Source organism: Lampetra planeri, unplaced genomic scaffold, assembly GCF_965212315.1.
Source record: "Lampetra planeri unplaced genomic scaffold, kcLamPlan1.2.h2 scaffold_1284, whole genome shotgun sequence".
Taxonomy (NCBI): Eukaryota; Metazoa; Chordata; class Hyperoartia; order Petromyzontiformes; family Petromyzontidae; genus Lampetra; species Lampetra planeri.
This window is the reverse complement of record NW_027614001.1, coordinates 1-12,932: the sequence shown is the minus strand read 5'-3', so window position 1 is coordinate 12,932 and position 12,932 is coordinate 1. Positions and strand designations below refer to the sequence as shown.

At 52.5% G+C, this 12,932-nt stretch overlaps 2 protein-coding genes across 2 annotated transcripts; both read right to left on the bottom strand.

The window, feature by feature from the left end:
• Nucleotides 1-779: 779 nt before the first annotated feature.
• On the bottom strand, nucleotides 780-4,425 carry LOC144739064 (dynein, cytoplasmic 1, intermediate chain 2a-like). Its single transcript, XM_078622061.1, is given in 20 exon segments — nucleotides 780-881; nucleotides 957-1,082; nucleotides 1,143-1,283; nucleotides 1,355-1,499; nucleotides 1,575-1,708; nucleotides 1,788-1,831; nucleotides 1,834-1,867; nucleotides 1,869-1,901; nucleotides 1,978-2,037; nucleotides 2,039-2,125; nucleotides 2,191-2,297; nucleotides 2,300-2,315; nucleotides 2,390-2,489; nucleotides 2,580-2,742; nucleotides 2,819-2,903; nucleotides 3,437-3,518; nucleotides 3,716-3,779; nucleotides 3,782-3,855; nucleotides 4,111-4,234; nucleotides 4,317-4,425. Coding segments are annotated over 20 exon segments (1,830 nt in total).
• A 2,335-nt stretch (nucleotides 4,426-6,760) lies between these two features.
• On the bottom strand, nucleotides 6,761-12,842 carry LOC144739068 (uncharacterized). Its single transcript, XM_078622065.1, is given in 9 exon segments — nucleotides 6,761-7,023; nucleotides 7,026-7,291; nucleotides 7,329-7,429; nucleotides 7,815-7,957; nucleotides 10,065-10,128; nucleotides 11,112-11,166; nucleotides 11,489-11,553; nucleotides 11,730-11,810; nucleotides 12,837-12,842. Coding segments are annotated over 9 exon segments (1,044 nt in total).
• Between the last annotated feature and the right edge of the window lie 90 nt (nucleotides 12,843-12,932).

Genomic DNA, 12,932 nt, shown 5'->3' with positions numbered 1-12,932 from the left:
ACAGAACTGTTGAATCACATGATCCCGGCAGCAGCCAATTAGGATTAATAAATTAAAGAAACCAATTCAGTCATTGTATTTTATTCCAATAAATCATCATGTGGTTTAATTTTATACACGACTGGAGTTTTATTCCGACGTTTAACCTCGTCCTGTGCTAACAGGATGTTCCGTGTTTGTTGGTTTCAATCGCTCAGCGGCGCCACCTGTCGACCAGCTGCGGGTACAGCTCCTCACAGTGGGAGGTGGAGCTCGCTTCTTGGAAGGAAAACTTTTATTTTGACTTAAACTATTCTCATCCGGTGGTACTGACGAGTGTGGTTGCTTCCATGGAGATGAGTCAGCTTCACAGAAACAAACGTTGGTCCGGCAAGAAAATTGTTAGAAGCTTGACATAGTTTCATTATTTAGAACAAACAGTGACAGAATATTTAAATAAGTGCAAAGAGAAGAAAGAAAGAATAAATATTAAATACGGAAGCGTCGCGTCTGCTGCAGTCACACGTGCACGTTACATGCATTCCAGTTAGTGAACGTCTGAGCTGTCAACAGGAAGTTCAAAGATCCGATCCAAGATGACCTGACTGGGACGCAGCGTGATGCAATCACGTGACCACAGCTTGTCCTCAGCTGGTGAGGTCGGCGTGCACGTGTGTCCTCACAAACACTGGAGCTGTCAGAAAATGGTTCAGTACAAACGTTTGCAGAATAAACACACAAGCAGCTTTTGAGCTGAGGGGAGAGGGACGGGGACAGATGGGTCTCTGCTCAGGAGGCCCTCAGACGTTGGCGAGCTCCTCGGCCTCATCTCGGCTCTCGTTGATCTCGGCCAGCGTCCGGGCAAAGCGCGTCCACTCGTCGGCCTTCGGGACACAGATTTGCTGCGAGAAGACGACGTTGGACAAAGTGAAGGAACGGAACCTTCAGGATGAACCAGTGGAGACGGATCTTCTCACCTCGCCGACGTCGTAAACCCTCACATGACCCTCAGAGTCCCCAGTGGCGATCTCCTTCCCTGAATGAGCCCAGCGAACGCGGTTGAGGGCCGGAGCGCCGTCCACCTGCACGCTGGCAGTGGGAACCTGGAGCGGTGATGTCATAGGTCAGAGGTCAGCCGTCAGAACCAGTGGAACCATTCGTACCTCGGTGTCGTTGTTCAGGTTCCACAGGTCCAGACGTCCAGCGAGGTCCACGCAGGCAAACAGCGCCGGGTGTGTCGGCGACCACATGGCGTCATACACGTAGTCACAGCTGTCCTCAAAGGAGTACAGGGGGCGAGTGCCCTGGGGGAGGGGGGGGGGGGGCATTAACTGCTGCTGCCATAGTGTTTCTACCACAGAACCGTTCTACCGACCTTTGTGCTCCACAGCTTCACCGTCCAATCAAACGACGCTGAGATGAACAAGTGAGAGAAGTCCACTGGTCCTCCAGCGCCGTGGCAACTCAGACCCGTCACCGGCCCGTGGTGACCGTCGAAGATGTCAGTGATACCGGCCTTACTGCAACACACACACACACACAGCTGACACAGGTCTGGAGGAGCCTTCTGAGGGTAGAGGTCAGAGGTCACACACCTGCCGTGGCGACAGGCCGTGTACACAGAACCATCCTCGCTGCCGACCACAAAGTTGTTGACGTCGGCCAGAGGAAACGCCATGGAGGTGACGGCCACCGCTTTACTCTGTTTGAACACCAGCTCCAGACTGTCCTGAACACACACACACACTGGTCAGAGCTGGCTGTGGGGCGTGTCTGAGTGTCAGTCTGTGTGTGTATGTGTGACGTACCTGTGGCTGTGACAACATGTCCAGACTCCACGAGCACATTTTACATCTGTTGAGACACTGATCAGGTTGTTGGCGTTCTGGGGTTCCTACGACATTTACACAGTACACGGGGTGCTACACACACACACACACACACACACACACGTTAGTCAGCAGGTGTGTGTGTGTGTGTTTGCATGTGCGTCCTCACAGTGTGTGCGGCAGCAGACAGGGGCGTCCTCTGGACGGGGGTACGTCTGTTGCTCCTGTTGGTCCCATAGGACGATCTGTCCAGAATAAGTCCCACCCACCAGCAGGTTGGGGTGGAACCTGGCAAAGCTGGTGGACATGACCTCCGACTGGACAGGAGACACGGGGTCAGACAGAGGTCAGGACAGCGGACACAGGGTCAGACAGAGGTCACCTGGCAGTGGAAGATGTACTCAGGCGTTCCCTTCTTGTACTTGAGGTTCCAGACCAGAGCGACGCCATCGGGCTCATGAGGAGTGTCTTCGTTGTTGTTGTAGGAGCGACCAGCAGCTCTGGGTACTGACACAGACACACACATCACCGCACAACAACACATACACACCGACACACAACACGCACATCTACCCACACACCTGAGGGGACCAGTCCAGACACGTCACCACCCGGTTCTTACTCCAACGCTCGTCTGCAAACTGACGGTTCACAACCAGTTTGACTCCAGCCTGAAGGTCCCTGGAGGACACACACTGTGAGGACCGGGACCTGAAGGTCCTTATGTGTCTGTTGTGTGTTGTTGTGTGTCTGTTGTGCATCTTTCCTCACCCCTCCCTGTCCTCCAGGTCTCTCCCGCTGTAGTCGAAGCAGACGTCCACCGTCTCCCCCAGAGCTCTCTCCACCATCCTGCTGCCGCGCTCCAGGAATGACAGGAAGTCGTGGGAGTTTAACAGCTGCAGCTTCTGCTCCTCCGTCAGCTCCGTGGGGGGGTCTGCCCGCATTCCAGCACACATTCCACCATGTTCCATCGATAGCCAATCACATCCGTCCCCTGCTGCTCAGCTCACCTTGCTCCTGCTCGCTCTGCTCATCCTCCTCCTGAGCGCCCTCTGCTGGACGGACAGAGGAAGTGTCCTCCTCCTCCTCCTCCTCCTCTGCTCTCTCACACACACACACACACACCACACACACACAGACACACACTGCAGTTAATAACTCTGTATGTGTGTGTATGTGTACCTGTCTACTCCTCGGTGTGTGTGTGTGTACCCGTCTACTCCTCGGTGTGTGTGTGTGTGTGTGTGTACCCGTCTTCTCCTCGGTGTGTGTGTGTGTGTGTGTGTGTACCCGTCTTCTCCTCGGTGTGTGTGTGTGTGTGTGTGTGTACCCGTCTTCTCCTCGGTGTGTGTGTGTGTGTGTGTGTGTGTGTGTGCACCTGTCTTCTCCTCGGGGTGTGTGTGTGTATACCTGACTTCTCCTCAGGGTGTGTCAGCTCAGTGGGGGTCTGAGTCTCTTTGCAGTAGGACACCAGCTCCTTTGGGACAAAAGTCCACGTGGGACACTTTGGACTGGTCAGTCTGACAGCACCCCGCCTGCACAGTCACCATGGAAACACACACACACACAGTTGCAGTGAACAGCAGAAGTGACACAGGACGTGAGACAGAGGACAGAAGACAGAGGACAGAGGACAGAGGACAGTACCCCATCAGCTCAGAGTCGGAGTGCAGCTGCAGAGTGGATGGATCAGGATCCCAATGCAACGTCCTGACACACACACATACACACACACACACAGAGGGACCAAGGACAGGAGACGACAGCCACCACAAAAGAGGACGAGAGGCCAAAGCAAAGACATGATTGGTGGAGAAGACAGAGAGAGAAGAACGAGTGTTAGAAAACATCAGCGTGCAGTGAGTTCACACACACACCCACACCCACACACCCACACACACACACACCTCGGTCCTGCGTTACCATCTCCAGAATCTTGACTTCCTGCGTCGCTGCCCACTGATTTGTTGGAGGAGACATGGGGGCGGGGACTAGGTAGTGAAACAGACACGTATCTTCTGTTACGACCCTGAGGGGCAGAGCTGTGTGTGTGTGTGTGTGTGTGTGTGTGTGTGTGTGTGTGTGAGTGTGTGAGCCAGGGACAAATGGAAGTAATGAGTTGGTGAGTTTCATGCCAGGGAGTCAGTGGTTTGGGGGTGGGGGGGGTGCAGACAGAGGAGAGAAGAGAGAATGAACATAAATGAAAGGTTCAGGCGTGTGTGTGTGTTAGCAAAAGCAGTGGAAGTTAATCAGACATGGGGGGTGGGGGGTGGGGTCAGTGACAGGAAGTGTGTGTACGTGTGTGACGTCGGGGGCGATGCCCACGCTCTGCAGCAGAGACTCCGCCTCCCTCCTCTTCCTCTCCAGGCAGAGTCCTCAGGGCCCACAACCCCACCCCCTGTGTCCATGCCACGCCTCCCGTCCCCCTGAGGACAGAGGGCACAGTGAGGACACAGTGAGGACACAGTGAGGACACAGTGAGGACAGGGAGCAAGGCCAAGAACTAACATCCTTCTTCTTTTTTCTCCTCCTCTTTTCTCTTCTTCTCCTCTCTGATCTGGGCGATCCTCTGCTTCTTCCTCTCCAGCTCGGCCTTCAGCTCGCTCTTATCAGACATCTGGAGGACGGAGGACAGAGGACAGGAATCACTATCATCATCATATTGTTGCTGTTGCTGTTGTTGTTATTGTTGCTGTTGTTGATATTGTTGCTGTTGTTGTTGTTATTGTTGCTGTTGTTGTTTGCTATTGTTGCTGTTGTTGCTATTGTTGCTGTTGTTGCTATTGTTGCTGTTGTTGTTGTTATTGTTGCTGTTGTTGTTATTGTTGTGTTGTTGCTATTGTTGCTTGTTGTTGCTATTGTTGCTGTTGTTGTTGTTATTGTTGCTGTTGTTGTTATTGTTGCTGTTGTTGATATTGTTGCTGTTGTTGATATTGTTGCTGTTGTTGATATTGTTGCTGTTGTTGTTATTGTTGCTGTTGTTGATATTGTTGCTGTTGTTGTTATTGTTGCTGTTGTTGATATTGTTGCCGTTGTTGATATTGTTGCTGTTGTTGTTGTTATTGTTGCTGTTTCTGTTATTGTTGCTGTTGTTGATATTGTTGCTGTTGTTGATATTGTTGCTGTTGTTGATATTGTTGCTGTTGCTGTTATTGTTGCTGTTTCTGTTATTGTTGCTGTTGTTGATATTGTTGCTGTTGTTGATATTGTTGCTGTTGTTGATATTGTTGCTGTTGCTGTTATTGTTGCGGTTTCTGTTATTGTTGCTGTTATTGTTGCGGTTTCTGTTATTGTTGCTGTTGTTGATATTGTTGTCTCAGTCAGTTCTTCATATCATCATCACTCAGATTGATTGATGGATTCTGACTGTAAATGTTACAAACAGGTCAAATGTCAGTAACCATCACCTCTCCTTCTTCAGTGTGGTGTTCCTTCTTCTTCTTCTTCAGTGGTGGTGTTCCTTCTTCTTCTTCGGTGGTGGTGTTCCGTCTTCAAGCGGTGGTGGTGTTCCTTCTTCTTCGGTGGTCGGTGCAGCAGGGTTCATTTGAACAGAAGAAACAGTCAGCAAATGTTTAATCTCTTAAACGGTTGAATTATTTGCTCTCAAAGGTTTGTTTGTTTCTTCTTTTTTGGTGCTGTTCCTCAGGGTGTGTGTGTGTGTGTGTGTGTGTGTGTCACACAGTGAACATGTGAACGGCTGCTGACAACAATCGTTTCTTTCTTCTGTCAGTGATGTGAAACCAAGTTCCACACACTCCTGTGTGTGTGTGTGTGTGTGTGTGTGTGTGTGTGTGTGTGTGTGTGTGTGTGTGTGTGTGTGTGTGTGTGTGTGTGTGTGTGTGTACTAGCAGCAGCAGTATTGTACCGGAGCTTGTGCACTCCGCGGGTTTTAATCCCGTTAACGGATTTAGCTAGCAGCGTTAGCGTGTTAATCTCTGCCCTTCACCATCGTCGCTATCATCATCATCACCTTCATCATCACGTCGTTCTCGCGAGCGTTCAGGTGCGCGCGGGTTGCGGTCACGTACCTGGGTGGAGGATCCGGTGAAGGCGGCGGCTGACCCCAGTGGGTTGCTGCTGTTCCGACTGCGTCTCCTGTTTCTTCTTCTTCTTCTTCTTCTTCTTTCTTTCTGACAGTATGGACACCACAAGGTGTATTACCGCCCTCCACTGGTCTCTTGCTGAACTAAATCTTCGGATGTGTTCCAGTGTCATGCAGAAGTTGCAGTACAACCCTGGATCTCTCCCGATAATTCCCATTACGGCCGAATAAAGGAAAAATAGAAAAGCGCTGACATTCTTGAAACAGATGGAACATATCTGTCGGAACTCATGCTGACCTGTTCCTGGCTCCACCGACAGAACCTTGTGTTCTGTTTTCCTGTTCTAAATTCTGATTTAATACAGCGCCCGAGCCTCACTTTGTCTCTGGGTGATGGGACATCACAGGGGCAGTTCCTGTTGACGGGGAGGGACTGAAAAGTGATGCCTTCCCTGATCCTCCCTCTCCCAGCTTGCTTGCCATTCCTTTATTAAACCCTCTTTCATTGGTCATTTTAACTCCACCCTCCCAGGGGCTCATGAATATCTACGGACCTACATGGCCCGGAACCCACCAGAACGGTGCCTCACGTTCCCCATCGTATTCTACTCCTGATGTTTGGAACATCCAACACTCGGTCAGGACGGCCTCCAGAGCAGCTGCAGAACATATGATGACACGCACACACACAGCACCACCACCAACGGACTCCTGGTAGCTCACAGGTGTGTGTGTGTGTGTGTGTGTGTGTGTGTACTGTGAATTACACCTGTTTCACTCCATGAAACCATAAAATATGTAGAAACGCTGCATTTCTTTCTGTGACTTTTTATTCTTACAAACATTGAAGTGTCGTTGCGTACCCGGTGGAACCAGGAGCCAACGTTCTGTCAGGAGATCGAACCCGTGTTCACTGCTCAGAATCCGGATCTGAGCCGCCGCCGTACCGCAGCGGGGTCGTACAGGTCACGGGTGAAGTCGTACGGGTCGAAGGGGAGGACGAGGGTCTGTGGCTCGTATTATCCTCCTCCGTCACCTCCTTCAACTCCTCCTCTGGCATCTCCCCCGCCTCTGCGTTTTCCTGTGGTTTCGCAGTCTCCTGGATCAGGCGGGGTGGGTGGTCGATGAGGCAGTCGGGATCCCAGTATGGGTCACAGTCATACTCCATACGTGTGGCAGGGGGTGTAGCGGGGGCAGACTTTTTGGGAGCAGGGCCTCGGGGAGTGGTTGGGGGGGTGCGGCGGGCTGTATCTCGGCCTTGGTCTTGGGCCCGCAGGCCGGGTTGATGCGCGGGTCGCACAGAACCGGCAGCGCCCCCGAGGGCAGGTAGACGACGTGCGGTCTGCACAGCGGGTCGGATGGGTGGCACAGGTAGAACCTCTGAGCGCCCTCCAGGGCGGATGGGGTGGGGGCGGCGGTGGAGGTAGGAGGTGCCGGTTGGGTGGGTGTGGTCGGCACCGCTGTGGTTCTGGTCGTGCACGCCCAGAACGTTCTGGTAGCTGGACGCGTCCGGACCGTATGTCAGCTCCAGGTGACGCATCTGCTGGTACAGCATGCGGATCCTGTCGATCTCATAGAGCTGAGGAGGAGACAAGAGGAGGAGGTGTCAGGAGGAGACGAGAGGAGGAGGTGTCAGGAGGAGACAAGAGGAGGAGGTGTCAGGAAGAGACAAGAGGAGGAGACGAGAGGAGGAGGTGTCAGGAAGAGACAAGAGGAGGAGACGAGAGGAGGAGGTGTCAGGAGGAGACAAGAGGAGGAGGTGTCAGGAGGAGACGAGAGGAGGAGATGAGAGGAGGAGGTGTCAGGAAGAGACAAGAGGAGGAGACGAGAGGAGGAGGTGTCAGGAAGAGACAAGAGGAGGAGACGAGAGGAGGAGGTGTCAGGAGGAGACAAGAGGAGGAGACAAGAGGAGGAGTTGTCAGGAGGAGACGAGAGGAGGCGGGTGTCAGGAGGAGACCACTCACTCCCTCCAGGTGTCCGATGCTGCTGTAGAAGCGATAGTAGCTCTGGAAGTCGGGATCAGCTCGGTACCACCGAGGATCCACGTTCCTCTTTGGTCGCGCGCTCGTCAGGAAGTCATGAGCTCGAGCAGCTTTGATGTGGATGGAACGTTCTACGGAGGAGAACCGCTGACTGTTACTGAAGCCTCTGCTCTGGACTCACAGTACTACGTCACTACGTCACAGTACTACGTCACAGTACTACGTCACAGTACTACGTCACAGTACTACGTCACTACGTCACAGTACTACGTCACTACACAGTAGTACATCACTACACAGTACTGCATCATGTCCTACAGACCCTTCCCTCACCTGCTGGCAGCTTCAGTCCCCCCAGAGACGTCGCGTCCATCAAACCTGCAGACACACAAACTGTCGTCACTCTGGTCTCTGTTAGTGACGTCAGGTGACAGGTGAGGCGTGTCAGACCTGACATCAGCAGGCAGCACAGCGCTCGGAGCAGCGACGCCCCCCCGACCATCTTCGACACCTGAAATCACAGTAGTCACTCGTACTTCAGTAGTACCTCACTACTTCGGCAGTCAGTCATACTTCACAGTCACGGCCGCTGTGAGAGGGCGACGGGTCAACAGTGGACGGCGCTCACACAGATCAGAGGGTTCTGGTTGATGGACAGGGGTCAGGACGGACGGAGGTCGGCGTCAGAGGTTAGCATCGGGACGTCAGCGGTCAATGTCAGGATGGACGGAGGTCAGAGGTCACAGGCTGAAGACGTTCTCACCTGCCACTGCATCTGCTCGTCCCGTGTCCTCGTCTGATCTGCTGAGCTTCATGACTCGTCATAAATACTGCCAGCGACGACGTTGTGCTATTGGCTGCTGAGCCACATCACGCCCAGCACACACACACACACACACACACACACACACACAGGCCATGCCTCGTGGACAAACTCACTATAAAACACACACTTCAAACAAATGAGACGCTGAGACATGAGTGTTTGTGTCTGTGTTTGTGTGTGAGAACAGCTGGTCCCAGTCCCCTGATGGTAACGTTCACAGAGAAAAATTAACCCTAACCCTAACCCTACAATTACAGGGATTTGAGTACTGACAGCGTCAGTCTGAGGGCCTGTGTCCAATGGACGTGTCTCTGAACTGTGAATTGTGTCTGTTGTCTGTGAATGTGTCTGTTGTCTGTGAACACGTCTGTTGTCGTGAACATGTTGTTGTCTGTGAATTTGTCTGTTGTCTGTGAATGTGTCTGTTGTCTGTGAATGTCTGTTGTCTGTGAACGTGTCTGTGGTCTATTGGTCTGTTTGTCTGTGTACGTGTGTGTTGTCTGTGAATGTGTCTGTTGTCTGTGAACGTGTTGACTTCCTGTTTGTTGATCACATGATGCTGTTCCAGTCAGTAACTCAGTAATGTCATTTGCAGGTTGTTTGTGTCGTTCCTGTTTGATCACAACAACAAACAGACGTTGTTCTAGTCGTCTGCGTGACCAAACGTCCTTGTTTCACAGTGTTCCATGATGTTCCATGATGTTCCATGACGCTATCCTAGATTCTGACTTGGCTCCTCAGAGCTGGACCGAAGTCTTGATGTATTGATGTACGACAGTGGGAGAGGAGCGCGCGCGCACACACACACACACACACACACAAAACAACAGAGTGTGTGTGATCAAAGGCTCCTGCAGGAGACAGCGAGTCTGAGGAGACACGACCAGGTGTCTAATGGTCAACGTCAGGATGTAATTGGACAGAATGGAGGTGTGTGTGTGTGTGTGTGGGTGACAGAGTGTGACTTCCACATGTTTCTACTGAATTTGTGAACATGTGACATCAGACAGTGAATGTGTCTGATGAAGATGAAGTGGACACTCGGGTGAACACGTATGTTGTGTATTAACATTTCATCGGTGTTGTTCAACTTTAAACCCTGCAGGGCTGAGACACACACACACACACACGCAAAATAAGAGTTTTCTCTTGGCTCTCCTCAGATTTATGGTCTGAAGGAATGAATGGATTATTGTGCGGGTGGCAGGACCCAGGAGAGAAGTAACATTTAAAAACCATTGACCTTCATAGAAGGAACAGATGAATGGGTCAGACATGTCTGTCCTCTGACCCTGAAGGTCAAAGTTCAACCCCCTGTGGTGCTGTCCATCCTCAACCACACACAACAACAGGCTCTCTGCTTCTTCTGTATTCTTCTGACTCTGGGTCGGTGCGTCCTTCGTTTTCTGGGTTGGCGGCTTGCGCTCGTGTCACCGCCGTCGTCGTGGTTGCCAATGACGACCAGCTCGGCTGTCAGGGAGCCGTCACACTCAGGACCGACTGTCGTCCTGCGCCGTCTGGAAGCCCATGAAGACAGCTGTGATTGGCTCGGTGGTGTCCATGACGCTGAGGATGGAGTAAGGGGTTGTCGTCTCTGCAGAGGGGGGAGGGGCCTCTGTCGGTGTGGGCGGGGCCACAGTGGAACGGACGGGAGCCGAGCTGAGAACCCACCTGTCCATATGCCGGGCAGCGGGGGGGCAGCTTCTCATGTGACCTGACTGGGGGGCGGCAGTCAGCTCGGCCCCCATTCAGCTGCTGGTTGGTTGCGATGGTGTTGTTACTTTGGTGGTTACCAAGGAGACAGAGGTCTGTTTTCCTGGAAACATGTATACCGGTCACGCTGAGTCTCTGCCTCGTCTTTCTGTCGCCACACCTCAGGTACAATATGGTTTTGTGCAGTTGCCATTACGACGGTCTTCTCTCGAGGGGGGTGTGGTTTCCTGCGGAGCCGGTCTGCAGACGCCGGTGGCGGTGTAGCCCCTCCCACTCGCTGAGACTCGGGAGCTGAAGCTGCCAGTTGATTGGTTGATGCTCCGCAGCTCCGCCCAGCAGCTGAGCCACCTCATTGGCGGACAGCTGAGACATATAGGCGGGGTCATTTGACCTCCTGGCAGCAGAGGAGACTGTCAGCTGACGTGTGATGTCATCAGCCACGACAACTCATGTGTTTCTAACCTGCAACTTCAGGTCGTCATCCTTCAGCCCTCCCAGCGGCGGCCGGAGAGGCTCCTCCTATTCATGCTTCACCTCCACAGTCACCAGCGCTGCGACGGGGGGCGGAGTTAGACATCACACACATCAACTTCCTGTTTGTTTCTGTATGTTTCTTCCCACCCCACCCCCTCCCCAGCCCCGTCCACCGTGGATGTTGTGTCTTTGTGGCGACAGGAACAGGAAAACAGGAACAGGAAACGTCAACTGATCATCAGGTAAACGCAGACATGATGACTCACCTGGAGCACCATCACCATGACAACCGCCCCCATGACCACCGCTGCCGCACTGCAACTGTCTGCAGACAAACATCCTCAGTCAACAGTGCGACTTCTATTTCAAGTCCACTAGTCGACCCTTCATCAGTAAACATTAGTGCGAGTGGGTGTGTGTGGGTGTATGTGGGTGCATGTGCATTCATGCAGACCTTGATGACGTCCTCGGTCCTCTCTCCACACTTCTCAGTCTGTTCAGGATCAGACTCTCGTTGGTGACGATCATCGATTCCTCACGTTCCAGAGACTCCAGCTGCTTCTCAATTCTACAGGTCAGAGGTCAGCATGTGTGAGTGTGTCTGTGTGTATGTGTGTGTGTGTGTGTGTGTGTGTGTGTGTACCTGTGGATGTTGACCTCCAGTTTTCTTCTCAGCTCTTCGCTGGCGTCCGATGTGTTGAAGTCGTCCTGCAACAGCCAACGTTCCCTCAGAGATGTCTTCTGTCCAACATCAGGTCAGAGACACGACAGAGACAGAGATGGAGAGACGTCAGCGACAGAGACATGATAGAGACACGACAGACAGACACAAAGGACGTGTCCTGATGTCTCCTGGACAGAGGACATCTCTGGACTCCTTCGACCTTCAGCTGCTGCAGTCGGAGCCTCTCCTGCTCCAGCTCCTGCTTCTTCTGACGGACATCTGCTTCAATGTGATGTTTCTCCTGTCACAGGACCAAACAGTCAGTCAGTCAGTCAGTTAGTCATCAGTCCGTCAGTCATTAAGTCCGTCAGTCCGTCAGTCCGTCCGTCACTCATTAAGTCCGTCAGTCCGTCAGTCATCAGTCCATAATGAGTGATGAACTCACAGTGAAGGCCTGCAGACGTTCCCTGAGCAGACACCACTCGCCATGTCTCCTGAGGACAAACATTAGAGGAAACCGGAATCAGGAACCAACCATCTTCAAACATTTCCACTGAAGCGAGTGAATGTTGTGTGTGTGTTGTACAACAGAACAACATGTAAGACACTTGAAACTGAGGAACATTCACAGAACTCTGTCCTCCTGTCAGTTGTCCTGTCCTTGTCATGAGTGTCTGTTCTGAGTCTGTTTTGGTTTGTTTTGTTTTGGTTTTCTCCGCTGCGTCCCTCCTCCCTCTGGCTGTTAGGGGAGGTGCGGCCAGGCTGATTGGGAGCAATCAGCGCACCTGATTCTCATCGGAGCGCTGATTGCTCCTGCTCTTAAGCCGTGCTTTTGGCCTCACTCCGCTGCCAGATTGTTTGTGCTTTCGCCTCACTCTCCCGCCATCGCTCTCGTTAGTTCGTGCTCGTCCGTAATTCTGTACTCGTTGCCTCGTTCCACGTGATTTTTCGTTTTCCCTCACCAGTGAGTTGGCTCCGCCGCAGTGCGTGATTTTCAGTTCGTGATTTCGTGATTTCTCCACCATGGGGCGTGATTTTCTGTTATTTTGGACTCCGCCATAGTGCGCGCTCTTTCGTTCTCAGTTGGTTGTTCTTTCTACCTGTGTTCTACCGTTATTCCGTATTGTCTATCTGCTTGTGCAATAAACCGCCTGTTGACCCAGCTGACTGTTCCTTGGAGTGAATTTCCGCACCCCCTGGGTCCGCTCCCAAAACCTCGGGTGTCCAGCCCGCCTTACCCTGGATTTCCACCAGCTGCGTTGTGTTGCGTCTCCAATCCGTCTTTGCTCTGTCAGCGCGCTCCGTCAATCCCCCGGATGCGTTTCACCTGCATCGCGGCTCCGCTCTGTCAGTCATGTGACCGACAAGTTTGCGTAGTGAAAATACGTATAATCACGCGAAACTTCATGTATGCGTGATAAAT